The sequence below is a fragment of the Lonchura striata genome, chromosome 11, assembly GCF_046129695.1.
Source record: "Lonchura striata isolate bLonStr1 chromosome 11, bLonStr1.mat, whole genome shotgun sequence".
Taxonomy (NCBI): domain Eukaryota; kingdom Metazoa; phylum Chordata; class Aves; order Passeriformes; family Estrildidae; genus Lonchura; species Lonchura striata.
Genome location: NC_134613.1, coordinates 11,584,036 through 11,611,441, shown reverse-complemented (window position 1 = coordinate 11,611,441; position 27,406 = coordinate 11,584,036). Strand labels below are relative to the sequence as shown.

Sequence of the window (27,406 nt, the reverse complement as noted above, 5' to 3'; positions counted from 1 at the left end):
ATATAAGATTGGCAGATTTTATATGAAGTCCATTTCTCTCAGATTATCCATAGGTCAAACTACAGAATGGGTCTTTGGAAGGAAGAGTTTAGGATTTACAGTATTTACCTGTAACGAGGACCATTAAATTATACCCCATTGCCAGTACTTACAGCAAACAAGTCTTTGGAGAAGCAGTTACCATCTGCATATCAGCTCTTTCTGAATGCAACTAACACAAGGCTACTCTGAAAGATGAAGTGTGAAACTTCATGCTACAGTTACACATTCTTACTCTAGTTTTGATTAATTCACACTCTACCTAACTAAAAACAGCTGTACACTACACGTTCTGCCTGACAAGACCGAAAATAAATCTTTGGTGAAAAGTTCTCTTTTTCTTCAGCAAGTAGTAAAAAAACTGTTTAAAAATATTTTTCTTAATACTGTACTGTTCATCAACTACAAGCTGGAGAAAAAAATTACACTTGGAATTCTTTGGAGATATCTGCTGGTATTTTAACTTTCTTTAAAGGCTCTTGTAACAACAAGGTAGTTAAAATTGTGAAATACAACTCACCTATGCAATCGGCTACTACAATCGAGTCCTGTTGGTTTCTGTTAGTAACTACTTATACAATAAAATGTATTCAGCTCTTCAAACCTATAGCTTTTCAACTAGTTCAAATTCTTTTGGATAATATGTGGCCTCCTTCTCCTCCACAGAAAAGTCTTTGGTACAAGATCATTCTTCAAGCATTTGAATTGCCACTGTTAGGGAGAGGTGAGTGTGTGCTGTGTGCTTCAGGACTGGCAACAGTTCCAGGGGAAAGAACTCCAGGAACCAGAGCCCGATTCCTCAGCACAATCCAACCACGAGAGTAGGGCTTACCCACAGCTTGTGACCACCTACAGGTACTGAGGAGCATCAGGAGTCAGCCTGGCACACCTGGAGGTGACATCTCAGCCCCAGTAATGTCAGTGGGAGTTCTGACAGACTTAAATAGAGCCAGGATTTCCTATGGTTGATTTCTCACATTATATTTTAAACAATTTTTTAAAGTAAAAACATATGCCTAATTTTTTTTTCTTTTTCTTTCTTTCTTACTTTTTTTTTAAAAGTAGAACAGGGAAAGAGGAGGAGTGAGAAGAGGACTGGATATAGATACAGGCAAGTTTATAACATTGGATGATTCCAGCCTCCTCCCTGTCTCTCGCTCTCTCCTATTAAAACAAAAAATGATACCCTGTCAGTTTGCTCCACGTTTCCGTGAGGCAGCTTAAAAGTAACAAACTGTTCCCTGAGTACAGGAAAAAACAACAACAAAAACATCAAAACACTAGAATAATTTTTAAAGGAGGTAGTATAAAACAGGAATTGCATGGGTTCAAGGCAGTAGCAGTACTCACCTCTTTCAACAGACTCTTCAACTAAAGCTCTGGCTTTTTTTATTTCTCATGGTGGCCTAATCAGAGTTTTAGATTGGCATATAGGTTAAGTCACTCCCTGAGCTAAAATTCCTGGCTAATAGCACACTAGGTGAAGGCAAGGAGCAGGTTTGCATCCTAACAACATTTCTGAGACTTACTACAATGCTAACAATCAAAGATGGGTAAAAATGAGCTATAAGCTCATGTTACAGTATATTTAAAATATCTAAGAAGCATTTAAGGCATCTTTCTGTACTCCAAAGGAACTTTATGAATACTAAAAAGGAATAAGGCAAATCAGTAATTTCATAATATATAATGCAAGGCACCACTGCTAAGAAGTACTGTGATACTGGAATACTCAGTGTTGTCATCTATTCCATAACTCTCAGGTGAAACCAAGCTGTTTGAAAATGCTGAGTACTTCTTCATTTTGCTATTATTTTTAGCCTTAACTGTGAATACAGGGGCAATATTTGTCACACTCTGGGGAATCCAGCACATCCCAGAGCCCCAGGGATACAGCATATATGCTGGCCCAGGTTTCTGAGGAAAGGCACTGTCCTAGGTTTACTGAGGGTCTAAGAAATCAAGAGGTACAAAAGATTTCATGTGGCTGTATATGTGGAAGTCTCAGTTCTCCCAGTTTTTAACATACTCTGTGTCAACCACATGAAATCATAACATTTTATACTCTGAGGTTTCCTTCTTTTTAAAGACAGAGCTTCAGCTAAACAATCTTGTCCACCAACCTATACAACTCCCTGATCACTGAGTCATACACATGCACGCACACACACACACACTCTGCACACCACTTGGGGTGAGGTGGGAAAATGAAAACAAAAACCCCTAAAATAAAACAACACTACTAGGAAGTATCAGTTCCATAGCTGAGACCAACTAGAACACAAATGAGGTAAAGCAGTCGTCATTCAGAGTTCACCTCTCGGCAAACTGAGGTAGATAGTCAGCAAAAGGGCCAACAGCCTTCCCTTTGCTCCAGTGACATATTTTTAACCTTAGTCAGAAATGTTCACTCCTTTCATATTTTTTGACCACCGAACATTCAAAACGAGTGAGCTTTAAAAAAACAACCCAAAATACAGGAAAAAAAAAAAAAAACCAAAACCCCAACATTCAACAGAACTATGGATCGCCCGCTAGGTTAGCCAGGCTTTCCACAGTGAAACTTTGGCTCCTGTTCATTGTCCTTCGAACAGACAGGGCGGAGGCCGGGCTCAGTCGGGCACGGCGGGGAGGCTCCGCGGAGGGCAGCGCCCCGCGCCCGCCACGGCCGGGAGGTGAAGCTCATCGTTGGACTCGTGCGAAAACCTCCCGGAGTCGCCGGTCTCGTGGCTCCCCTCGCTGTTGGCCGAGTGCTCCGTGTCGGCCGCGGCCCCGAAGGGCGGCTGGAAGTCGGACCGCGGGCCGGGGCAGCCCGGGCAGCCGGCCTGGCGGAGCAGCGCGGCCGGGCCGGGCTGGTACAGACACACGAACCTCCTCTGGGGCTGCACAAGAGCACACAGAAAAGAGCCTCAGAAAAGCTGAGCCGTAATTTGAACTTTTACTGCATTTCCTGCTTCTCTTCCTGGAGGAGTTTAAAAATAATCAACCTCAAGTCTTGCTCATACTTTTCCACAGTAGATGAAATAATCCTTCTAGGTAAGCGTGGCTAATAAAAAAATATTTCACTAGAAAGATGAAGAGTTATTTTAAAAACACACTTGGTAGAGCTCCCTCCCATCCCCTCATGCGTATTCTTTAAGCGGTACTCCTTGGCTGATAGCAAATATTTTTCATATAGAGGCATCAGAAATACACAGCTGTTTGTAGAAATTTTTTTCAGTATGAATTTACTACATGAATATCAAGACTTTCTAATTCTTAAACACACAGGAGCACAATACAAGTTAAAGTACAATCAAGAATGGTTTTATGTTCCATAGGTATGAATTTGCATAGTAATGTTCCAGATTTGGTTTAACACTTCAGTTTCAAACTGCTCTTTTTCTCAGCCAGATAGCAAATATGTCCAGACTAACAATTTCAGAAGCCAGACAGTTCTATTCAGGTTCTCAATTTTCTCAGTACTTTGGGTTTATCATCTACTTTCCTTTATTTTTTTCTCTTCAGCCAACAAAAATTTTAGCAGGCAGAGTAGGAAAGGATTCTTTCTATTTTAATATTATTTTTATTTGTAAATATATGTTTAATATGTATTTATATTTATACAGAGTCTCTGCAGAAGTAGTTAATGCAATGCAAAGTGCACAGAAATATTTCTCTCTGTTCACAGATACAAAGGCAAAGGCAAGTAAACAATCAGTAAACTGCAGAGTTACAGTGTCTGCCAACTGTAAAGAGTCACAGCGTCCTGACAACAATATCTGTCAGAAAATGGAATTTCTGTCAGACTTTACTATGGTGAGATAGAACGCCATCAAACTTACAGAACTGAAACTATCCAATTAATACTAAGACCACTAAATATGTTTTTCCATAAACAGAGAGCTATGTATCTTCCTTTGCAAAGCAGGTGTTACAGTAAAGATTGTGTATCTCTGCCCATTAGAGCAATTACCTCCTCAGTCTTCACCTTCTTAGCATCTTGGAAAAACAGCCACCTTTTCTTGCCATTAGTCTTTGTGACAGGCCCATAGCTGTTAATAATCAGATCAGATCCTCCCTACAGCAGAGGAAGATGCAGACATTTATTTTAATAAAGTAAATTTCTAAGAGACTTGAAAATATTCTTCTATTCCTACCTATTGGTTCCATACTGAAAATGAAGACAAATGAAGCCTCAATAGTGAATCACATTTTCGTGGTCTGGTACACATCTGCTCAAGACAAGTCAAGAGCAGACCTGCTAAATCTGGCAAGCTTTCTGTCCAAACCCAAGGCTGCAATACTGCAGTCACAACAAAATATTCCAGCTACTGCTCTTGCTCTAGTACTTAGAGTGAGGCATTCCTAAGTAGTGTCTGTGTCTCTGCTGGGTCCATTTCCACTTCTCAGCTCTCACACATCTCCTCAGGGAGCAGCTGCACTCAAGTTTGCAGTGTGAACAGAAGAAGCCTGAACACAGTATGTGTGCATGTGAAAGAAAGGCCACTGTGGTGTCACACTGGCCTCCTGGACTGAAGGTTCTGCACATCCACTGGTACATCCTGCCTCTAGCCTAATTTATAATGTGACTGAGTATGAGTTTATAAACTGCAACATTGTCTTACCAGTAAATATATGGAAAAATAATCCTTTCCTGAACACCTGCCTAGTGCCATAGTTGACTAGCCTGTGCACAGGCACTGACTGAGCTAGGTGCTGACAGGAACTCTCACTTTTCTCCTGGGACCAGCAGAGGCCACCCAGCAGCCCCAAGTCTGTGGAGCCTTCATCCTCTGATGCTGTACCAGGGCCAAACTGCAATCTGCAGAGTACAGTTGAAGACAAATGTACTCAACCAGGTCTCCAGCTGAACCTTCAGATAAGTCTTGAAAATCTGAGCCTGGATTGCCAGCTTTGTACTTGTCCCATTAATAAAATAGCCTCCTGGAGGTTCATAGGATATATACTTTACTTTTGATAAGGACTCTGATATTATAACAATGAATTCTAAAGGAAGATTTCTGACCTGGGCGTTAGTAAAACTCACAGTACCTTAGCATCAATGAAGCTGTTTCCCACTATCATTGGCAATAAGGATTCTTCATTCTCTGCAATTCCTTCAATATTCTTCTCCACCTCACTAGGGCTGGCTAATGAGATGCTGGTATGTGACAGCTGGTCAGTGCTTTGCTGCACAGGCTTAGGAGCAGATGCTTTCCTACACAATGTTAAGGAGGAATAAAATTGACCCACAGGAATACAATAAAAAAAGTCAAGGATAAACTTCAAAGCTGCTATTAATCAAGTAATCCTGGTATATTCTTGGCATTTACATTTTGTTATATGATACTCCTAACTCACATGGAATTTAAATGTTATTGCTTGTGATAAAAATAACATCTGCTTCCAGTTAATCATACACAGTAGACTACAAGCTTATATGCAGACAGGAATTGTCATGATTAGTAATATTACTGGCAGGAAGTAACTACTAATGACATTAAGACCATTCTCATTCTACCATACTGCACAGAGACTGTCTCCCAATCTGTATTTTTTCCTGCATGGAAGCTAAAAAGCCCTTGTTACCGAAAAACACTCTCAGTGAGTTTTTTAATTTATTATTTCAAGTGACTTATATTTGTTCTGATCCCAAAGTTTTGGGCAGAGTCACTGGGCCAGTTTATACCCTCTAGCTAATGACAGACACAGACAGTGGCTTGCACCACTGCAAAGAAACTGCATCAGGGATCTGCTTTAAAATCTGCATCATGGAACTCCTTTATGTCAGAGTTCCTCTTGTCCAGCAGCACCAGGGGGATAAAGCCTTGCCAGCCAGGTGTGGGCAGGCTGGAGGGTTCATCAGGAGGAGCAGATGATAACAGCAGCTTGCTTATCTGACCCAAAACTGGGGTTCAGCTGGACACATGCATCATACTGAGCTGTCAAAGCATCACCACTGACTCACTCCATGGGGTCTTCCTCCTTTTCATTGCAGAGGGGCCTCAGGTACAGTAGGAAGAGCCAACAAATTGCTTTGTTTCCAACACTGGTAGAAACAGGTGAAGTGACAGAGTACTTCACAGAACTCTTGGAGGAGAAGGCATGTCCTAGAGTGAGTACAGTGAAAAAGAGGCCAGTCTTTGAGAACAAAAACATACCTGGCTTTACTTCGATAAATTAAGATCAGGATGCAGATAAGGATGCAGGTCAAGGCTATGCAAACCCCAACAACAATGCCAGTCATTGATTTCTGGTCCAGATGGTAATAGTCAGAATAAGCTGTATCAAAAAGGAACACAGAAAGGCTCAGTAAATAAAAAGAGTTAACTCCTGCTCCCTGACAGGAAATTAATAAGGTTAAAGTTACAACCACAGAGACAAATGCTTCCTTCTAATGAGATCTCCAGGCCTTCTCTGTCATACATTTTTATACTTTTGAAAATAAAACTTGTAGACCATAGGAGTGTCTGATCAGTGCAGTCCTGAGAGGGGAGGAAGAGGACAGACCCAGTGCCACTGATAAAGGACTAAAAGGAAATGCCTTAGAAGACTGGCTGCAAAGTTACTGATGTAAAATTCAAACCAATTATGTATTCTCATTTGAAAGGCAAACATTCAATTTCTGAGCACGAGAATTAGACCAGTTCTGAGTTGAACTGAGATAAAAATTCCAAAATTGTTTCATTTAGAAGAAGAAAATGCAACACTATTAGGAGTGCCTCACATAAAACAGAATGGTTTACCCAGAAAGGGGTTACAGCTAAAACAAACAGGGGTCTTTTCTCCCCAGTACTTATGACAGAGTAAGTAAAACATGGCTACTGACCTGTGGAATCTCCAGAATCCAAGCGTTTAGGTCTCTGGTTAGACTCTGATGTCTCCTTTGTCAGGACAGCAAATTCCACTGCATTTGAGAAGGGTCCTTCTCCCACTTCATTGGAGGCTGCTATTTTAACCAAGTAGATGTTTCCTGCTATAAGGTTTTCCAGCAAAGCCATGGTCATTGCTCCTATGAAAAGATACAATAAACAGTTCCAGTTTGACAAAATTTTAGGAAAAAACTCAGATTTAGACATTGGGACCTACACTTTTTTCCCCAATAGCACCTCTAAATCTTGCTTGAGGATTGTGGTCACTTTGATATGTTCTACCCTGCATATACAAGCTACAGAATGAACACAGGGCTTGCATTCTCGTCCCTTCCTTTCTCTCCATTCTATTTGAGCATAGGACACTGTGAAGTGCCAGTAATTCAAAACCAAGATTCAAGTATTGGCTGTGACACACAGCACACCAACCCTAAATCTAGCAGAGCTGCATTTCAGTGTGACAGCCTTTATGTTGTGATCACATCTGTGAGGAGCTGCACCCAGCCTTAACCAGACTCTCAGGCAGAGAAACCAAAGCATGAAACCTCTCTCATATAGAACACATATGCCTCTCCTCCACCTGCTATACCATGAATAAAAATTAACAAAAGAATCCAGGTTCAGTTTATCAAATTTCAGGTCTAGTTAAATGAACAGGACATCTCTTCAAGAGTGCTTTATACCATGATTTTAAAATAAAAGTAAACCCTATTTAGACCTGTGTAGGCTTCCTTGATTACTGTGCATCTAAGCTGTGCTACTAAGAATATTAGAGAAAATGTCTTTTTCATATGCTAGGGACTCATTTCTTAAAGTCCCTGAAGGCAGGAAAAAAGATTAAGAACATAAATAGGATTCACTGGCATTGTCCTTAGACAGCAAAACTCCTATCAAAGTCAATGAGAGCTTTGCCTGCCCAGGGACTGCAACTACTGCTTAGAATTCCAATTCATCTCTAAAATGCCTGTGTTTCTTGCTACCACAGAAATATGCTACTTTTATTTCCCTAACAGTGGCAGCTACAGCACTAAATCTATCTTTTTGCTTTCACATACTCCATTTACCTTCTCAGGTTTAAGTCAAAATTTTAACTTTTTTAATCAGTTTGAGAAGTCAAAATTTATAGTATCAGGGGAGCCTATAAATATAAGGCTGTTTTGTTGGCAGAAAAGATTATACATTTGGCAAAAAGGAAGCTACTTCAAAAGCTGTTTCAGTTCTTCCATTAAAAAAACCCATTAGCTGAGAGCATTTGAAGTAAAATGTGAGGTATCTGTAACCAAAGGAGCTGTAATATTTAGCACCAGCAAGGGTGAAAGGTCACATTTCAATATCACAGGCTCCTTGCCACCAGCTCCTTTCCAATCTGCTGCATTGCTAAAGAAAGTGAGCACTTGGTACTGATTTACTGCACACCAAGTGTGCAAGGGCTGTAACTTCTGATCCACTTGAAGAGAGCTAGGGAAGAAGGGGGAGGTGGCTGAAACATAACTCACATCATTAATCAGCACTAAAATGCAGTTATATTTTCTGGTTTTGCCAGGCCTAACACAAGCTCAGTCTAATTAAGGGGTGGACTGGGAGAAAATGTCCTGCATAAACTAGTAGCCCATACTAGGATTTTATAAGTGGAAGGGTTGGTTTGGGGTTGTTTGGTTTGGTGGGGTTTTTTTTGTTGTTTTTTTTTTTGTTTTGTTTTTTTTTTTAATTTGAGGGGATTTCTCTGGAGGTATGACAATGGAATGGAATTGAGATTTCACAAATCTTCTGCAGAACAAGTTTAGCATCAAGACAAAACAATGCTATTTATTGCATAGGTTTAACTGATCGAATCTGAATAAATGCATTAAAAAACCCAAACCCTGCTCCTACCAAAGATTACCTTTGAAAGGACTGTCACAGAAAAGATCATGGTATGTGCCCAAATTTATCTCTACATACTAATTTCCTTTCAAAGACTTTTGCATCTACACTTTAACTAAGATATAACAGATTGTCCTAACGTGTCAAGATGCCTGAATTCCACACCATGCCTCAAGCCCTTATATATCTGTCTAAATGCAAAATTTGTGGCTCTAACATTGATGGACACAGTAATACACCAAGATTTATAGCTCTCCATTTGCTCATTCCCTCCAACACTTTCAGTATGGGACCACATGAAAATGTTTACTGTTACTGCCATCCTGCCATCCGAAATCTCTGGTGAAATACTACCAGAGATGCTGCTCAGTTTCACAGGCATGACTGAGCTGCACAATGTATCTGAAAGCAGTTCAGCCACTTTGCTGCAAGCAGCAAATACAGTGTATCATCAAGAGAATCACAAGATGTAGTCTTCAAATATAAGCTCTCTGTGAATTTAAATCTGCTGGGATTTTTATTGAGTAAAAAAATAACTGTAAATTTGTCCTTTAATATAACAATATCACTGTTTCTTCTAACAATTTGGTTGGACAATTTTATTGAAATTACTCTTTCATTGAACAATTTTAATAGTGAAAACCTGAAGGCTCAATCTTCCCCTGTAGTTAGATGTGATCGATATTTCAGAGTAGTTATTTTTCACAAATTCAGTTTAATAGTAATTTTCCTGTTACTCTTCACAGCTGCCCATTCTCTTTGAGGCCAGCCTGACAAACTCCATTGTGCTGCAGCAGATCAAGTGGCACTGCCACCTTTCACAGGGGCTGCTGGTCCTTTGCCCTCTCCTCAGAAGCAGCACAAAGAACAGCAGCTCTGAACTAGAACAGCTCAGTCTCCATGATGGTGAAATGAATTATCCTCTGTGAGAGCTACTCATTAAGTTTTTAGAATTATCTCCACAGAAAATTTACAGCCTCACTCTCTCCTGACAGCTAAGTTTCCAGCCAGGTAACAAAACCGAACAATGAAACAGTAACTCTTCCAGGGCAATCCTCTTAAATAGGCTGCTCAAGCACCTGACTTCACTCTGTAACACTGAGTTTTCCTCTCTGGTTTGAGACATTATCAGAGCATTATCTATTCTGAACTACCTCTGTCTATTTTGACTATCAATGGAACAATAAATGCCTTTTACTTTTTTTTTTTTTCTTCTGGCTACAGTAGAAATCTGTCCTTGATTCAGCTCTTCAAATCCCAGTATTATTCAGAAAAGTGCCTACAAAAATTTTTACTATCTCGACATTTAATCACAGAGCTGTGACTGCAGTTCACATCAGCATACCCAAGGTACTGTGAGATTAGCAGGGGCTCAGCAGTAGAATAGAGCCAGAGAGTTAAACTGAATTTGCAGAGTGATTTACTGGGAGTAGGAGAAAGTTCATTAAGCAAACAGAGCTAACTGGATTGGCAGAAACATATAAACCCACACAGCCACATTTAAACATCTCAGAGACTGCAGACTTGAAAGAGTGCACTTACAAAATGAAAACCATCACAATCATGGTTACAATGAAACTAAGATGAATGTAATTGGATTTACAGGACATTCTGGTTTACATGCACACACTGAGCTCTAAAGCAACACAGAGAGCCCCTTCTCCCCTCACCTTCTGAATATGAACTTGTTTTTTAATACATCTTCCCATGGCAATAATTCTAAACTCTCTGGAACTTTCATGTGAACATTTATATGAATTTATTTCATAATTCATAGTAGAAGTGCAGTCCAAGGTTGCTGAAAGTTACAAAGCATCTTATAAGTAGCATCAGTATTTGTCCAGTTCATAGGTTCATGATTTTAGTTTACCTTCTCTGTGCAACACTTGCCATTCCCCAGCAATCCAAGCCTTCCTGGATGCATAGAGGATAGTGTACCGTGTGACAACTGTTTCAGGACCATCAGGTGGCTTCCAGGAAACCAAAGCAGTATTATCCTCTATCAAAGTCACCTTCACTCCTACTGGAGGGCCAGATGGTGCTGTGAGAACAGTAACACAATGCTATTAGGCTAACCCAATTTACATGCAATTAAATTGCTCAGAAAGGAACTGATGTGCAGTCCTAATGGCTACTGCTACATCCCAGACACCACACTGAAACAAGCACATGCTGCTCCTCAGAGACACTCTCCTGTATCCTCTGAGCCAGTCAATAGCTTAGATTCTGTAAAAGCAAGTTTCCTTCATCTCCAGAAAGAAACAGTTACTGACAACCTCCCACTTCATTATCCATTTGTATGAACAAATACCTCCCAAACATTGCTTTGGTGAGAACATGGAGCTGCAGGTGTGGATTTTCCCCTACCAAGCTGACAGTAAATCAAACCAGCAGCTAAGTCAGTAGATGCATAATATTCTTACAGTTTCCAAAATTTCTGGGATTTAAAATATGTTTTCATAAATGCCTATGAATCAGCCACACCTCTTCAATACATGCATATTCTAAGGTTTTTATTCAAGTTATTTCTAGTCAGTTGCTGCTAGTAGTGAAAGCATCACACTTTATACAAAAATCAATGCTGATTTAGGGTGGATTTTGAAAAAGAATTTTACAGTTCCAAAACAGGGATTTCCCTGCTAGCATTTTTCTCTCTCTCACTAAGATGAGCACTATCTGTGTCTCAGAGGAAAGGATTTCCCTCTCCTACACACAGCCTAAAATTAATAAGCAGTTTTTCAGACTATTTGGTTTACAAAATGTTCTTTTTAGAACCATAGGGTCCCTCTTCTGGTTCCTTACCTTCAGGGAGGGTAGTGTGGTAGACTACAGGACTCCAAGGACTGGAGAGCTGGTCCACATGCAGTCGAACTGCAAATTCATACATGGTTTTTGGCTCAAGACCTTGAACTAACATGTGAGTCTCTGACCTGGACAGATGAAGGAATAAAATGTATTAAACAGCAGCAGTTGACTTCAGGATCCCCAAATCAGATGTCTCAGTCACATGAGTAGGTCCCCACTGTCAGTTCAACACAGGACAAACCAGCCCAAGTCCAGACATGTGGCACATCTGTGCTGCCTATCTGGAAATGCAATTGCACCAGCCCTGGAGCTCTCAGGAGGATGTTGTATCTGCTGTCAATTGATGTGAGCTCAAGTTTTTATAAATGTTGTTTGAACAGCTGATACACAAATAGTATTGTTGGCTGGATCACCAGCAGGTATCCCAAACTCAGCTCTTTCCACACTTGTCCATAGGACACTGTGCTTCAAGCTGGAGTAACAAACTTCAACCAGCATCACAGCTGACAAGGCACGTGGATCTGCTTCCCAGTTCACACACAGAGGCTGGCTGTATGGGCAACATCCCTTCCACTTATGGCCTCCATACCTCATGTTTAGAGGATGAATATGAATGCTGCTTACTGATCTGGTAGCAATATTTAGTAATATATTAATTGCAGAATTGATTCTATTAATTATAATACTGCAGTTTACAATTTGATCACAAAGTCAATTGTAGACATTTCACTTTACTTTGATTCTGGGGCAGAGGGAAATCATTCATATATATGCCAGGGTTAATTCTGGATGATAATACCCCATCATCAAGATTAAATCCCAGTTTAAAATGGTCTTACTCTACAGATATTGCTTTATTAAATCTCATTTAGTATTTTCATCTTCTGTACTGCAGGGGCAGTAACCAGTCCTTGCAAAAGCCTCATCCTATCACAGAAAGCAGCACTCATTGCTATGCTCCACATTGCACACTAAGACCTTTACATGGTGATTATACTGTGCCTAATCATTAAGCTGGCAGTTACAGAGCAGATGTGTTCTTGGAAGAGAGAACCATGAATATAAGGATGGAAACTATTTATCCTTTAAGACAGCATTTCTCTTATTTAGAGGCTTGAGTAAACTGAAGTTTACTCAAGTTGAGGGAGCTACACACATGGATTCCCTTGGCAGCCCCACAGCCCCCAGTATGGAGCGAAGTGTTCTGCTCCCACATCACCTGGGCAGAGGCTGAAGAGCAGCCCAAGGCAGGCTCCCTTCCCTGTTCAGCCATGCTGTGCTCCACACATTGCTTCTCTGCAGACCAAGCAATCCTACTCAGCTTTCCCCTGGCAGGGGGCCACACACTCAGGAACATGGCATTCCCACAGCAAAATGCTCAACCCCTCAAAAATTCTCATTTTTGGTCTTAAAATCAGACACTGGACTAAGCCCCATCTTTGCCCAGACAAGCTACCTATAAAATAGGTATGCTCTTTTGTATAGTTGAAAAATAGCTTAAAATTAAATTCAACCTAGACAGCTAAAAAGACATTAAACAATCAAAGAGCTAGCCCAATGACCCAACACGAGGATCACCAGTAGAGAATGAAGCTGTTCTAAGAATAGATCTTAAAAAACCCCTAGCAGCCAATGGGCAAAACACACAGTCCTCTGAGGGAAATAAAAGTTGTTGCTAGTAAAAGAAAATCCAAAGAGAGCAGGAAGAGTAGAAAGTGAGTGGGAAGGGTGTGGAAGTGGCCATCCAAGAGTCCCAGGAGCTGCGCTCACGTTTGCAGGTAGAGAACCAGGGAGGCGTTCTGCAGCCCCACGGGGTTGCAGCGCACAGTGTAGTTGATGAGCTGGGCGGAGGTGAAGGCAGGCTTGCCCCAGTGCAGGTAGATGGACGAGGAGGTGTTGGCTTTGGCATAGAGGTGGTGAGGAGGCGGCGGGGGCGGCACCATGCGGTCACGGACAGCTGGTTAAAACAAAATAGGAGCAGGAGGTAATAACTGCACTGGATACAGATGCTGGTTACATTAAGAGCTCTGAGCCCACAGTTTAGATACAAATCTTCCCTAACCCAGCACTACAGGTATTCAGACCCAGGAATCTGGTTAAAGCTATTAGAGATCCCTCCTAACCCAATACATGTCCCATATAATTTCTGCAATCCCACTCGTTTATTCAAAAATGAAGTCAAAACTATCAGTAAGAGACAAGAAAAAGAGATACATCTCTCATAAGATACAGACACATCATGTTAGATGATGCAGGTAGTTTAGCAAGGGAAGGAAGTGTGCTTGGGCTGTCTTCTTTCTTCAGCTGCGCTTCATGAGCACAGGACTCTCTCAGCTGCAGGATGACTAAGGCAGTATTTGTCACTGATATGGTCTTTCTTGTTCTCTGTTTTACACAGAATTAATTGATAATTTAAAAGTTAAAAACACAGAGCTGCTGGGACCCTGAAACACCTCAACATCTACAACACTTACAGACACATCCTGGAGTGCTGACTGTTTGGTCAGCCTGATAACCTTCTTCCATATTGTTGTATGCCAGCAGCCTTACATGATACTTTCTTCTAGGATCTGCAGAAAGAGGAAAGGAATAATTAAGCTCAAGAAAAAAAAAAATTCTTTGGACTTCTACAGATAGACAATTTGATGCTCCTGAAAGTTTGTTTCAAAACTTGTTTGCTACAAGCAGTAGACTGATGGACAGGCTGGATACCTGGAAGTCTGTCTTTTTCTCCAGCTTTTCAAACTCCCCCAATTCTTTGCTCAGAAACAGTCAGTTATACCCCAATCTCACTTGCAATAGCCTAAATCAAAGGTTTGTAACAGAATCGATGGGAGTAGGACAAGCACCACATTTCTATCTGTAACAAAGCCACACCTTCACAGCTACAGAGATAGATTTAGTAGTATGATTCAGCATATTGTTTTCAGACCTTTAATAAAGATTTGTTAAAACAAAAGCAGGAGACCATAGAGACCAACATTTGTTTCTGGATACACAAGCTGCAAGGAAGCAGGGCAGTCAAAGCAAGGACAAGACAGCACCCAGCAAAGAAATGGGAAATGTTTTGGTTCCAGGCTTTGAAGGAGACAAACTGTGAAACAGGGATTGTTAACAATGCTTTGACTAGGAAGTTCTGCCTCCATATGTTTTCTTGAAAGCTGGTTCTGGCACTCCTAGAGAGTCACCATTCCAAGCTGGAAGGATCTCCTCATTCCCTTTTGTGATCAAGTCCTGCCCACACCTTTGGGTTAGCCACATTTCAGTTTGCTGTTACTCTGCTCTGTTGATGACATGCTGGCCTTGATCCAAGTGACGAATTGCTGCAGAGAAATGAGTTAGGAAGGGGCCTGGAGCTCTCTAAGTGGTGATGGCATGGGGCACCCACAGGAGGCCAAGTACAGGCACCAGGGTGGCTGTTCTGCTTCCTGCAGCTACTCTCTTGCAACTGCAGTTGCAACCAACCCCTTGCACACAACAAGGATTTGCAGGTGGCAGCATTTACTATCAATTTATATGAGCTAAACTTCACCCCAGTACTAATGCAGGTACTGGGATATTCTCTTCTAATGACATGAACCTATTTCTTTTAATAAGGATTTTCAGAAGGTTCAGATGTTATATAACTGTGCAGACCTTGCTCATGTCTTTTTTCTTTGCTGTAAGACACCATAATATTGTCCCTTCTCAAAATAAGCTCTTCCCTTTCTTCTTTCAGCTGAGATTTGATGTGGCCCCTCATGAAACAAACAGGAGCACAAAGTCCTGACATTGCTGGACCAGGAACAGGACTTGTTTCCATCAGATCGTTGGCTCCCTCTGCAGTCACTGCACCAGCAACACCATCTCAACAAAATGATTGCATGCTTCTGTAAAGGTGGCAGAGTAATTTCCTAATAATGCCCTTTATAAAATCTTCTCATATTTATTTTGAAATAGTCACTCTTTTTGTGCTGTAGTTACCCTATCAGCTATAAATGAGATATCACTATGTAGAGTTAGCATCTCTATGTATATTATGGGGTTTTTTTTGAAACATCATTTTACCAAAATCCAAATACAGGTGCAAAAGCAAAAGGGTTCCTGTATTTGGATTATTATATTTGAAGTATTTTTTGATGTGTTTCACCTTAATAGTATAATAGGCAAGAGGAGGGCATTCCCATTTTTTGAAGACTTTAACATCACTAGCAGGTAATGTAAATAATGAAATGTAGAAGGAAAAAAAAGAAAAAAACCCATTGTTTTAAAACCAGAGTAAAATTCTTATTTGCTTTGAAGGTTTTGTTCACTTTACAATAGCACTTTGACAACAGATTACATCAGCTGTTCCTAGGCAACAAATTACAAATCAGAAAAAAAGGAGATGAATACAAACACACAGAATAATCTTAAGCATGTGATAAAAGAAAATATGGAATTCTAATATTGAAAATTCAGAAAAATTCTAAGATGTTATATGCAAAAAATTTCAATCTTTTTAAAAAATTGTAAAAATGCAAGGTGAATTTAAGAACAATTGGCCCAACCAAAAGGATAAATGATAAAAATCTTTCAAAAGTCCTAAAAGTGGTTTGAATACACTGAAATCAAGGGTGCCTTGTTGAGGAATATTGCAGCATGCATCTCAGAAAAGCAGAAACACCTTCCCAGGCCTCTCAGCCCGCGGCAGGAACACACAGCAGCACGCAACCGAAGGATTCACAAAGAAAGGGGGAATTTAAAACAAAAGTCATCTGGACACCTTTGAGGCCTCCCTAGGACCACAATCTGGAGGCTGCTGTTAACCAGTGCCCTGTGCCAGCCCTGCTGAGCAGAGCCCTGTGCCAGCCCTGCTCACAGAGCCCTGTGCCAGCCCTGTGCCAGCCCTGCTCACAGAGCCCTGTGCCAGCCCTGCTCACAGAGCCCTGTGCCAGCCCTGTGCCAGCCCTGTGCCAGCCCTGCTCACAGAGCCCTGTGCCAGCCCTGTGCCAGCCCTGTGCCAGCCCTGTGCCAGCCCTGTGCCAGCCCTGCTCACAGAGCCCTGTGCCAGCCCTGCTCACAGAGCCCTGTGCCAGCCCTGTGTCAGCCCTGTGCCAGCCCTGTGCCAGCCCTGCTCACAGAGCCCTGTGCCAGCCCTGTGCCAGCCCTGTGCCAGCCCTGTGCCAGCCCTGCTCACAGAGCCCTGTGCCAGCCCTGTGCCAGCCCTGTGCCAGCCCTGCTCACAGAGCCCTGTGCCGGCCCTGTGCCAGCCCTGTGCCAGCCCTGCTCACAGAGCCCGGGCAGGGCTGAGCCCCGGGCCCATCCGGCCGCGCTCCGGCCGCTCCTGTTCCCGCAGCACACAGCGGGACAGGCACGGCCATCCATCATCCTGCGAGCACCTTCCAAAGCTCCCTGCCCTTTGAAAGTGCTCACCCAGAACTGGTCATCTTCACTGTGAAATGAGGGATAGCTGAGCTCCAGTGACCTGCTGAGCTGAATGAGGAGCCTGTGAGGTCTGTTTATCCTCACTGCATTTTTTTTAACTGAATTCCTCATTAACGCTTGATTGAGGAGAAAAGGAAGAATAATAATGGGATGTGGAAGAAAGGCAAAAAAATCCCACCAAAAAAAAAATTCAAATGTCTTTGAGAAAAACACATTTTTAAAATCTTACTTTAAGTATCCTTAACGCTTTACATGTAGAAGAAGCACAATGTTGAATGCTATTCTTCTTACTCCTGTATAACACAAGAATTTTCAAGCAGAATTATCTTTATAAAGAAAAACCTTTTTAATAGTAAAGTCTCCCATCTAGTCTATACCACGTGAAAAACAGGGTTATTTCCATTTCATGATATCATGGTTTAATTGGTAGCAGGACCAGTTCAAGCCAAAAGCAATGTCAGAATTTTTAAGCTGTCATGCATTAGGGCATCTATGGTTAAACCCATCTGCTGGTTTCTAGAACTGAAACAGCAACTGAGGAGGGAGGAGTACCTTATGTATTGGTCTAGGAAAGGCTAAACGCTACAGTCACCTAAAAAGGAGAATAGAAAAGAATTAAAGGCTGTGTACTGAGCAGCAATAGAAACTGATGTGAAACTTGCTTCACGGAGTACACACATAAGGTAAGGAAAGACCAGATCAAAACACCACCAAGATGAGATCCACCATGTGCCACACACAGTAACCAAAGCTCTGCCAAAGACCTGCCTCAGTTCCAACAGTTATTTGCTCGCTATTTGTTTTATGAGGTGGTGGGAAATACTTTGTGTCTAAAGTAGCCTCTGTTTAGAATATTTTCTTACAATTTTACATTTCATTTTCAGGCTGATAATATGATTTACTCCTCAGTGGCAATCCCAACACACACCTGGCACAAACACTTTCATCTCGCAGTTCATCAGCTGGATCAAAAACTCAAAGCCAGACACATCCGTGAGAGAAAACAAACTTCAGGAGCTTTATCTTTAACCAGCACAGGTATCTTGAGTAGTTTACACATAAATCACATAAATCATTGATAAAAGACTGGGGATAGCATGGCCACCTGGGGACTGACAGTCTCAAATCCAGTGTGTACCATCCATGCACAGATAACAGACCCAGGAGTAACACATCTCTCCACAGAAAATCACTGCTCTTCAGCAACAAAGCAGGGGCAGTGATTTACTCAGCCTACTCAACATAAATTCAGCTTAAGTAAAAAAAACACACATCAGAATTTCATCTCTGCATTTTTAAAACTTCTCTAAATAACCAGTAACACTGAATTGTTTCAATTAATTCTCTTGCAATTGCCAGCATTTGTGTGGAGGTTGAAAGCTTGTTCCCAGTCCTAAGGTGAACAGGAACAATTTTGTAGCCTATTTACCAACTGGCAGAATTTTTTAAAGTTAATTTGTTTCTGTTAGATATAATTTGGGGGTTTTTGTGCTGTTGGTATTAGATTGTGTTAAAATTGTCACAGTACCTAGAGGCCTTTAATAGGCATTTTTATTGTTATTACTTAAATCAGCTAATGGAAAGGACAAAAAATCTACACTGTACAACTCAGGGGGTTGGCAGTGATACTGATAGTAACATACTAAAGCTAATTCATAATTTTATTACAAGAGTGCCTCTGAAACACACAGAGATTGACTTAAAAGACATCACAGAATGGATGTGATAAGCTGGAGTAGCTTCCACAGTTCAAGGGATCTGCTGCACACACCTGTTTTGTGTAACCAAAACCAATCAGCATTAAGAACACATGAATAACACCTCCATCAGAGGCACAAAAATTGCTTCTGGTAACAATATTCCTATAAAATAAGAGTAGGAAAAAGTCTTCTGTTTATGCCTTATTTTGATTAATTTCAAATACCAAAATAGATACTGTCTCAAAAATCACTGCTTTGTATTTATGTCAGATCAGCCTCATCTTCCTTTGGCAGTTTTTGTAGGTGGTCACTGCTCCCTGATGACATTCCTCTGGAACCCCATATCCTGTCATTCCTCCCATCAAAATTTGCAGTGAGTCCTCAGATCCAACCGTGGTAAGTCTTTCAGCAGAGAGACACATGGGGGAGCCTTGCCTTCACTTTGTGAGTCTATGAATGGGTTCTACACCTCAGAGTAAAACTAGAGCAAAGTTAAATATTGCAAGTATGAGGAAAAAAAAAAAAAAAAGTTGAACAATAATTCAAAACATGGACTGTAACTTGGAAAAACTTAAAAAATTGCAGTAGCTGAATTTCAGTAAGAATTTGATAATGATTTATTGTTTCTTACTCCATATCTGATATATAATCTTAGAGATAATATTTAGCTTGTCAGAAGGCAGAGAGGAAGATCACAGCAGATACAGATTCTTCAAGAAAAATTCTACAGTGCATTCAGATGTTCCAGCCTGGTTTGGTGACAACTCATTTCATTTCCCAGCATGGAGGGAGAATCCCAGATGTTTATCTGTCTGAATGTGAGAAAGTGCAAAAATATCAAAGAATTGCCACTTGACTTACTAGCAGTTCTGTTGTTCTACACTTCACTGGAACATCTACATGTTATTGCATCAGCTTGAAATCATTCAGTATTCTTTACTCCTGCCATCAGCCTTGCTTCTATAAATCTTCCATTTCTCTTTCAGGAAGGGGAAAGCTTGCAACTACAAAACAGCTGCCAGTCAGAAATAGTCATATTCAGATTTTCTTTTCCAATACTTAAGATATGTCTAAATCATGTCTATTTATTGGTTAAACACAGATTCAACATTCAGAGCCTAGTTTTCAAAGCCTGGGATAGTATACATGGTCTAGTAAATAGTGGTAGGCAGAAGCAACTCGAGGTTCTCTGCTTTGAAGCCATTCTCAAGTGATAAAAGTGGCATGGGGAGGGGAAGGTTCATCCCATCTGGTAGAGTTATAGCTCACAGCAGCCAGGTGGTGTCCTCATGCACTTCCAATGGACACAGCTGGAAAAACGGGAGGTATCAAAGATTAAATGCCTGTATTTGCACTTAAACCACTAAAAACAGAAACATGCTTCTAATCACTTTGCAGCTGGTGAAGCACTTTATAATGCAGGTACCTCATTCTTAAATTACCAAGATTGCACAGGTCAAACTTTTAGAAAAAGTTACTAAGAAAAATAAAGTCAATTCCACACTCACAGGAACAAAAATTCCATTTTCAATACTGTATTACATTATTAAAACTCTCTAAAGACTAAAGCAGCATGACACTAACCACACAGCCTAATCAAAATAAAAATCCTAATCAATGTATAGTTCCATCCTCCCTTCTCAAAAGAAAACTGAGAAATACAAATGTCCTCCTTACATATTAACACTCTCTTCAAATCAGTTTATCGCATTCAGATTTTGATAATTTGTTTTCATACGATTCTTCTGTCCTAGGTAAATTCACAGCATTAAAGATAAGTATAAAACCTGTAACAGCAGGTTTTTATATATTGTATACATGAAGCACACTCTGGGTAACTGCTCATTCAGCTCAAGCTTATATTGAATACAAAATTAGGAATCCTAAACCAAAAGTGTTGAAAAGTGTTCACTGATATCAATACAGCCAAAATTTTAACTTTGTGGCAAATGCTTCCAAGAAAGCATCTGTTTACAGGCTACTTAGCCAAGGTTACAAGAGAGTGTAATATTGCAGCCCCTAAAAGCCCCGTCATTGTTTCTTTCAGCTGCTGCATGTTTGTGAAGCTCTGAAGGCCTTGAAAGGAGCCAGAGCAGAGCCAACAGGTCAGGGCTAGATAAAATTAAGAAAGAATCCGAGGTCAGACCATGAAAGAACTTCTTTTTTTTTTCCACCCCTCCAGAACAGTGAGTCCACCTCCAGCAGCCTTTCATTCAGTCCTGATAAGAAGAGACAGCACCCCACAATCTGGATTTCAGACATTTTAAGTCCTCTTTGCAGGGAGGAAAAGATAGGGAAGATGAAAGAAAATGGACATTTTACTATCATTTCTGCTGGAACACACTTTCATGCCTGTTTTGAACATCCACTTTCTCAGAAATTTAAAAGGAAAATATTGATAGAAATTAAAATACTGGGGGCTCTTGTTTATAAAATAATTGGTATAGCACTAAATTTCTAGAGGGAAAAAAAAAAAAAAAGTTTGCTGGATTGATGTTTTAAGCCGAGTTCAGTGACTTAAAAACCTAGAAACAACTTCTTAAGCTGCAGCCAGTATGGCAATTCTAACAACTGGGGAAGGAGATAAGAAAATATTTCAACTTAATTCTAGTTTGCAAAAAACAAAGATGTCATTGAAAAATGATGTCATACAAGATTTAAAATACTTTTTTTCTTTCAGATAAAAGTATCAAACCCACAGTAGACTGAAAAAATAGTTGTTCTAAGGACAAAACTTCTGTGTCCAAATGTCCATTTTTAATTTAATCTTTTGTGCTGCTGGATTTTTTTGTGTAACCTACAGGTCCATTGTTGGGTAGTGGTCTGTCTGGAGATCTCATTGGTCTGGTTTGCCAGGGTGACTGTGCTGCCCCCAAGCCCATCCCTTCAACACAATAAACTCCAGATAATTATTCAAAGAAGAGGCCAGCAGCATGGGCTGCTCTGACACCGGGTCACGGCCTTTGACACCGAATCTGGGGCTAGCCAAAGTCTGCTCCAAGCAACAGAGGTCCAGGGGAATTATTAAGGGGGAAGGGTGGGAAAGGAAGAGCACTGAGAAATACTATCCTTAAAAATGTACTTTTGAAGCAAAGTAATGTAAATACAGCAGAAACTTATTAGGAAAATAAGCAAATACATTTCAAATGTACCAGAGGACAAGTACAGAGAGAAGTGCATCAAGCCAAACAGAAACATAAAGCTGGCAGGCAGGAGGATGATACAGACTCAGGTCTGTTCTTCTCTAAAGCAGGTATTCCCTCTCAGATTTTCAGTACTGGATTTTATTTCACTTTTCTAAAAAATGTCCTTTCACCTTATTTGTACGTGTCATTAAACAAGTAAACAAAGTTAAGCAACCATGTTCTATTACAGTTTTCAAAAACTTGTTGAAGCTCTGGATATGAAATTTCTAAGCATTATTCTTGCCTTTAACTAATAGTATATAATTTATTTTATTTTAAATGAGATGGAATTGCAATTGGTTGCACAACTGAATTGATCAAATTTTAAGTAAAAACCTTTTAATATCACATTAAAATAGTTTGAGTAGCTACAAATTGCCAATATCTTATATGTCATGATTTTTTTTTTTCCATTTAAAGGTAACTTTAAACATTTAGATGGAACAAAGACTGTCTGTGATACTCATGTTTTCCTTTGCAAACCAAATAACTGAAGTAGAAACTAAGCAATTTGTTCTTTGTACAACATTGTAAAAGTTTATTTTGGTAGAAACTGGAACATATGACACATGTGAATTGATCCAGCTAAACAGTCTGGCTTTCCACGGCTTTGGATGGCTCTCGCTTATTTGTCTAAATCTGAAAAGGGTCTGTATCCCTTTTGTAGCTTTGTGCTATCCCTCGGAGGGCCCCAGGACAAACAACACCTCACACCCCCTTGCAGTAAAAACATCACCTCTCCTACTGCCCACCATCAGCAATAGCAGCTTCCTACAAAACCTGCTGGGGGAGGGCTGGCAGGGCAGGATGAGCTCCCAGCACACAGCATTTTAGACTTTGGGGCTCACAGAAATAGGAACTATCTAAAGCGCTCTAATCCTTTTAAAATAAGTGAAGCAAATCTCAAGGATTTTAAGTTTTCTCTATTTCCTTATGGGTGTAGGATATTCCCACCATGCCTGTAAGGTCTGCCATCAGTCCCTGTGCTTCTCCTGCATTTCAGAGAATTGTTAAATTGCACAAGCAAAAAGCTCAATGTTATTCTAACAATGCTCTCTAAACCAGCAGACATCCTTCTGTTAACTAGCCTGGCTCACCGTTTTCAAAGTGAGCCCTCAAAAGCTAACTTGAAAGCAATACCAGAGGCCTGGACAAACACCTAATTTTGATCTTTTGTGCTCTTCTTTTCTTCTAAGAGACCTTTTCTTTTGTTGCTGCCCAGTGGAAAGCACATAGCTCATTGGTCCTGCTTTGAAAGATGAGAGCACTGCCCCTCAGCCCACCCCTCGGAGCACAATCACTTTAATGGAATTATGTAGAGAGGCCATCTCTGCAAGAAGAAAGGGAGGGCGAGGGGGGAGGGAGAGAGTGTCCGAGGAGCCAGCAGAGCTGTAATTACCCCAGTTACTAACACACACATGTCCGCTGAGAATTCATGCCGTGATCCAAACAGGATGTGCCACCCCACACAACAGGTCCCCTTACTACAGCCGTGAGCCCTGCACAAGTGACAGGACACTGCTGGTGAATCAAACATTACTACAGTGGCTCAGGAAAAGGGGAAAGAAGCAACCCACACAGAAATGCTGCGGCAAAACAGCAGCATGATATAAAAGGTCTTTTCTGTAAGATGCAAGAGGCTGGAAAGATGTGGACATTTCTGGGTTGCAGAGAGGAAGAATGTTTAGACAATTTGCCTGTCCTTCATGCTAAAAGGAATGCTTCCAGAATATACACCTAAACACAATTCAATAAGCACTTTACCAAATTTGGTTTAACATTTGTTTAGGTGCCAAGATCTATCATACATATGCACTGACTGTCTGACATCCAGCATCACCTTACAAACAACACATTTGCACACAATGACAAAGGCAATCTGTTCACGGTGCCCAAACTTTCCCCTGGAGCTATGATATAAATTTTCTTTCAGAACCAACATTTTCTGCTGGTCTGTGATGGACTCCCTGTGCCATTTTGACCCTTTTGTGCAGCAAAATGAAAACACTATCTATCATTACTTGCACCACAGTGACTTTGGAGGAGGTGCACGGTTTCATTGCAAAAACATCTGTGGTCTGGTGACTCAGATCTCAAGCCTTAAGATCTGTGCTGTTGCAAGCATGACTGCAAGATGCAAAAGTTTCAGGCAGGGCAACTCAAAATCAGTCTGGCTCTTTCCTCCTTCAGAGAGTTAACAAGGAACTGCACTAAAGCACATTCAACTTGTTAGGTGTCAAACAAGTTCCTCACGACAAGAAAACAAACAAAATACATTCAAGGGGAAATCACCACTGTATTTTCCTTAAGGCAAATTTTGGCTGCATGGGCTCTACCCAGCTGCATCTACAATTAGTGCCCAGCCTCCAGCAGGATGGTCTGTTTTTGCAGGTGTCACAGGGCTGCTCTGCTCACACAGGGCTCCCTCTCACTGCAGGGATACCAGGCAGACAAGGGGCACTGCAGGACAGGCAGACACCCACCTGCACTCGTGTCCATGGGCCTGGGGACATGCACAGTTGTGTGGGCAATGAACTATTATCATACAGACTGTCTGCAGATGTAAATAAAGCAGCCTCTAAAGGAAGCTCAAAATTTGGCACTTACTGGCTGAATACAGAAGGGGGGCAAACTAACCTAGACAGCTGACAAATTTTACAGTGACATTGCTAAACTGGCCCTTTAATGCTAATATTACAACCCTCATACTTAATTAACTGAAGTTAAATCCAGATGCATTAAAAAAAAAAAAAAACCACAACTACAAAAGGGGTGTCATTGAGCTTTCTCTATTATACTACTTTTAATATAAATTATTCATTGAAAATCCATCATATAATGCTAAATATTTTCCTATCACACATGTTAGTAAACAGAAAGCAAAGAAGACAGCTAACAGTACTTGCAAAGTGTTCATCTCAAATGCCTTAGCCTTAGCTCAGCACTTAATTTCACCTGAAGTGTAATGGCCTGAGGACACAGGATTCTGTTTCTCAGCTGTGAAAAGCATTGCAGAATCTCTCCCATACATGAACGTGTCTGTTACTTTTCTCTCCCTATCTTCTTAGAGGCCTCATTCCCTTCAGTGTCTCTGACTGGTTGCATATCTTTGACATTTAGGAAGCGTATTCATTTTAATTACATTTAGATTATGCTGAACCACCTCCCTAATGGTTTGGCACAGCAGTGTTATTTTTACCCTTTACATTTTCATACAGCACATCCCAAACTTCTAAAACATGCCCTACAGAAATTTTCCAGTTGTAATGACAATAGAAATATCCAGGACCCTACAGCTTCCTTGTCTCTAATATTCACCACTGTGTATTGGAATACATCCAATGGCACACTGGCAGAAGCTATTCATAATGAGTTTTGTGTTATAGATTTGCACCGAAACATTTATTAAAAGAACACAATAAGTGACAGCTTGCCACCAGGTAATGAAGCCTGATATACTACATACTTACACTCATTTTTGAGTGCTTTCACTATGCTGAAAACACCCATCTAGAAGGCCAAATATCTGTCAAAATTATAGTAACTTTTCCTTTTCACATTGATTCCTCCCAAAACAGCATTTCAATTACATCTTGTGTTCATCTCTTTCCAGGCCAAGACTCCGCTCTTCTAAGACAATTTATCAGGATTATTCAGTCTGTATTAGTGGCAGCAGCTGTGCAAGTTAATTATGTTGTTGCCTTTAGTTAAATACATGTTAATGGTTTATTTGAAGACTATTTAATTAAGACCAAGTTTCTGAAACACCAACTCTTGAAAGCACCACAGACAAATCTTGCAGGTGGTGTAAAAGAGGTCAACATGTGCAATCTGAATTTGGACCTAATATTACTAGGAGCTCAAATCCTTTATTCAGTGAACTGTAGCTTGAGTACCCTTTTCCAAATGCTTAATGTCAACACAAAGAAGTATCTTAACAAGAAGAGTAGCCTAAAAGATTTCAGGCTTCCTCAAACTTTTGAAAATCTTTTGCTCTTCTGGCTGACAATGCAGCTTCTACTATTTATTTTACACTTTGTGGTATTTCATAAAGACAAAAGTGTATCTTTCCCCCCATGGAAATGGGGTTTACAACATTACATGTTTTTAATATAGATAGTATTTACTACAGGTAAAAACTATTGTACTTTAAAGGATAAGAATAACAACATAGGAAAGAAAGTATACCTCTGCAGAAACTGCAGCAGAATTTTAATTGTTGTGTCCTTTTCTTTTAGAAAGTTTCTTATATCTGTATTTTCCAAAATTATATACATGGGAATTTGTTCTTGTTTAAATTTTTCCTTCAAAATGTTTAACTTTTCTTTTTAATATGCAAAATCAGTTTTCATAGGAAGCAATGCTACTGCTGTCCAGATGTTTGACCACAGACAAGTTATAATGTAAATCTTCTGCCTTACCTACTGTATTATTTAATAGTTTTGTGAAGAACAAGCATTTAATATCTGTCAAACATTGTATTAACAAACTGAAAGGTACAGAGCAAACAAGTAGGATACAATTAATAATGAAAGCTATTTCTGTTAACTTTTCTAATGCATTCAAGATTTAAATTCAACCTATATCAGTGTCTTGATTGAAAAAAGGAGAAGAAAATTATCTTGATGTAATCCCTCTGCATATGAAGTTTATACAACACTTAGGAAGTGGAAAGCAGTCTGACTGATTGATTGCTTAAGTAAAATAAACACACAGCTACTTAACTCTTAGCTAGCTATCTCCCTCTGCACAACTGAAAGGGTTTCCCATCATCAATTCAGTTTTACAAATGCTCTGTTGAGCCTGCAGTTTGATGAGCATTTTAAAGCAGCATTAGCTGTGCTGCTGCTGAAAGAAGCCAGCCTGCTCCCCTCCCCTGCAGCCACCCACTGCTGCCACTGCCTTCCCCTGCCACGTCCCACCTGTCCCTGTGCCCCAACACAGTGCCACAAGTGCAAAGCACAGAGAGCAGCAGCACAGATTCACAGAGTGCACGACAAATAGGGGGTGTTTTCTTCCAAAAGTGCCACCTTTTGCTACTTTATTGTGCTCTGAGTTGCACTTGGATGAATTCTGAGAGCCAAACAACATCCCAAGGCAGCAGAGGGAGCCCTGGCAGTGATCAGGACTCAGCACAGCCACCATGAGTCCACTTTGTTTTATCCAGCCTGGTGAAACTGTGACCCTCAAACCTACCCAAGAAACTCCACTGACCCCAGAGCTATGAGTTTATTAACAAAACACATTTCCCTCAAGGGGGAGCTGTTATCTAATAGACTGGAAAGCTGGACATTCACAGCTCAGTTCTGTCACCGACTGCAGGGATACGATTTTCAGGCTCAGCTTAAACCATCAGTATCTGAGCAGTCCATGAAAAGGGCCCTTCTCTTCCTGTGCTCCAGGTACCCAGTGTGTACCATGGGACAGTCAACACTCAGTCACCTGTGAAACCCATGGGAATGCTTACACACTGCTGGAAGAGCACAGCATGTGTGCTTAGCACGGACAGATGAGCGTGTGTTATTAGAAAAGTGGAAATAAGAATAACTGCCTG

The 27,406-nt window shown here is 40.7% G+C and overlaps 1 protein-coding gene across 1 annotated transcript in view; it reads right to left on the bottom strand.

Moving 5' to 3' along the window:
* Positions 1 to 2,651: 2,651 nt before the first annotated feature.
* Positions 2,652 to 27,406, bottom strand: part of PRTG (protogenin) — a 76,900-nt gene continuing 52,145 nt past the window's right edge. Inside the window, 9 exon segments of the mRNA XM_021537397.2 lie at positions 2,652 to 2,921; positions 3,995 to 4,099; positions 5,074 to 5,239; positions 6,183 to 6,303; positions 6,851 to 7,033; positions 10,627 to 10,797; positions 11,559 to 11,686; positions 13,332 to 13,518; positions 14,036 to 14,131. Of these exon segments, the coding sequence (XP_021393072.1) occupies positions 2,652 to 2,921; positions 3,995 to 4,099; positions 5,074 to 5,239; positions 6,183 to 6,303; positions 6,851 to 7,033; positions 10,627 to 10,797; positions 11,559 to 11,686; positions 13,332 to 13,518; positions 14,036 to 14,131 (1,427 nt within the window).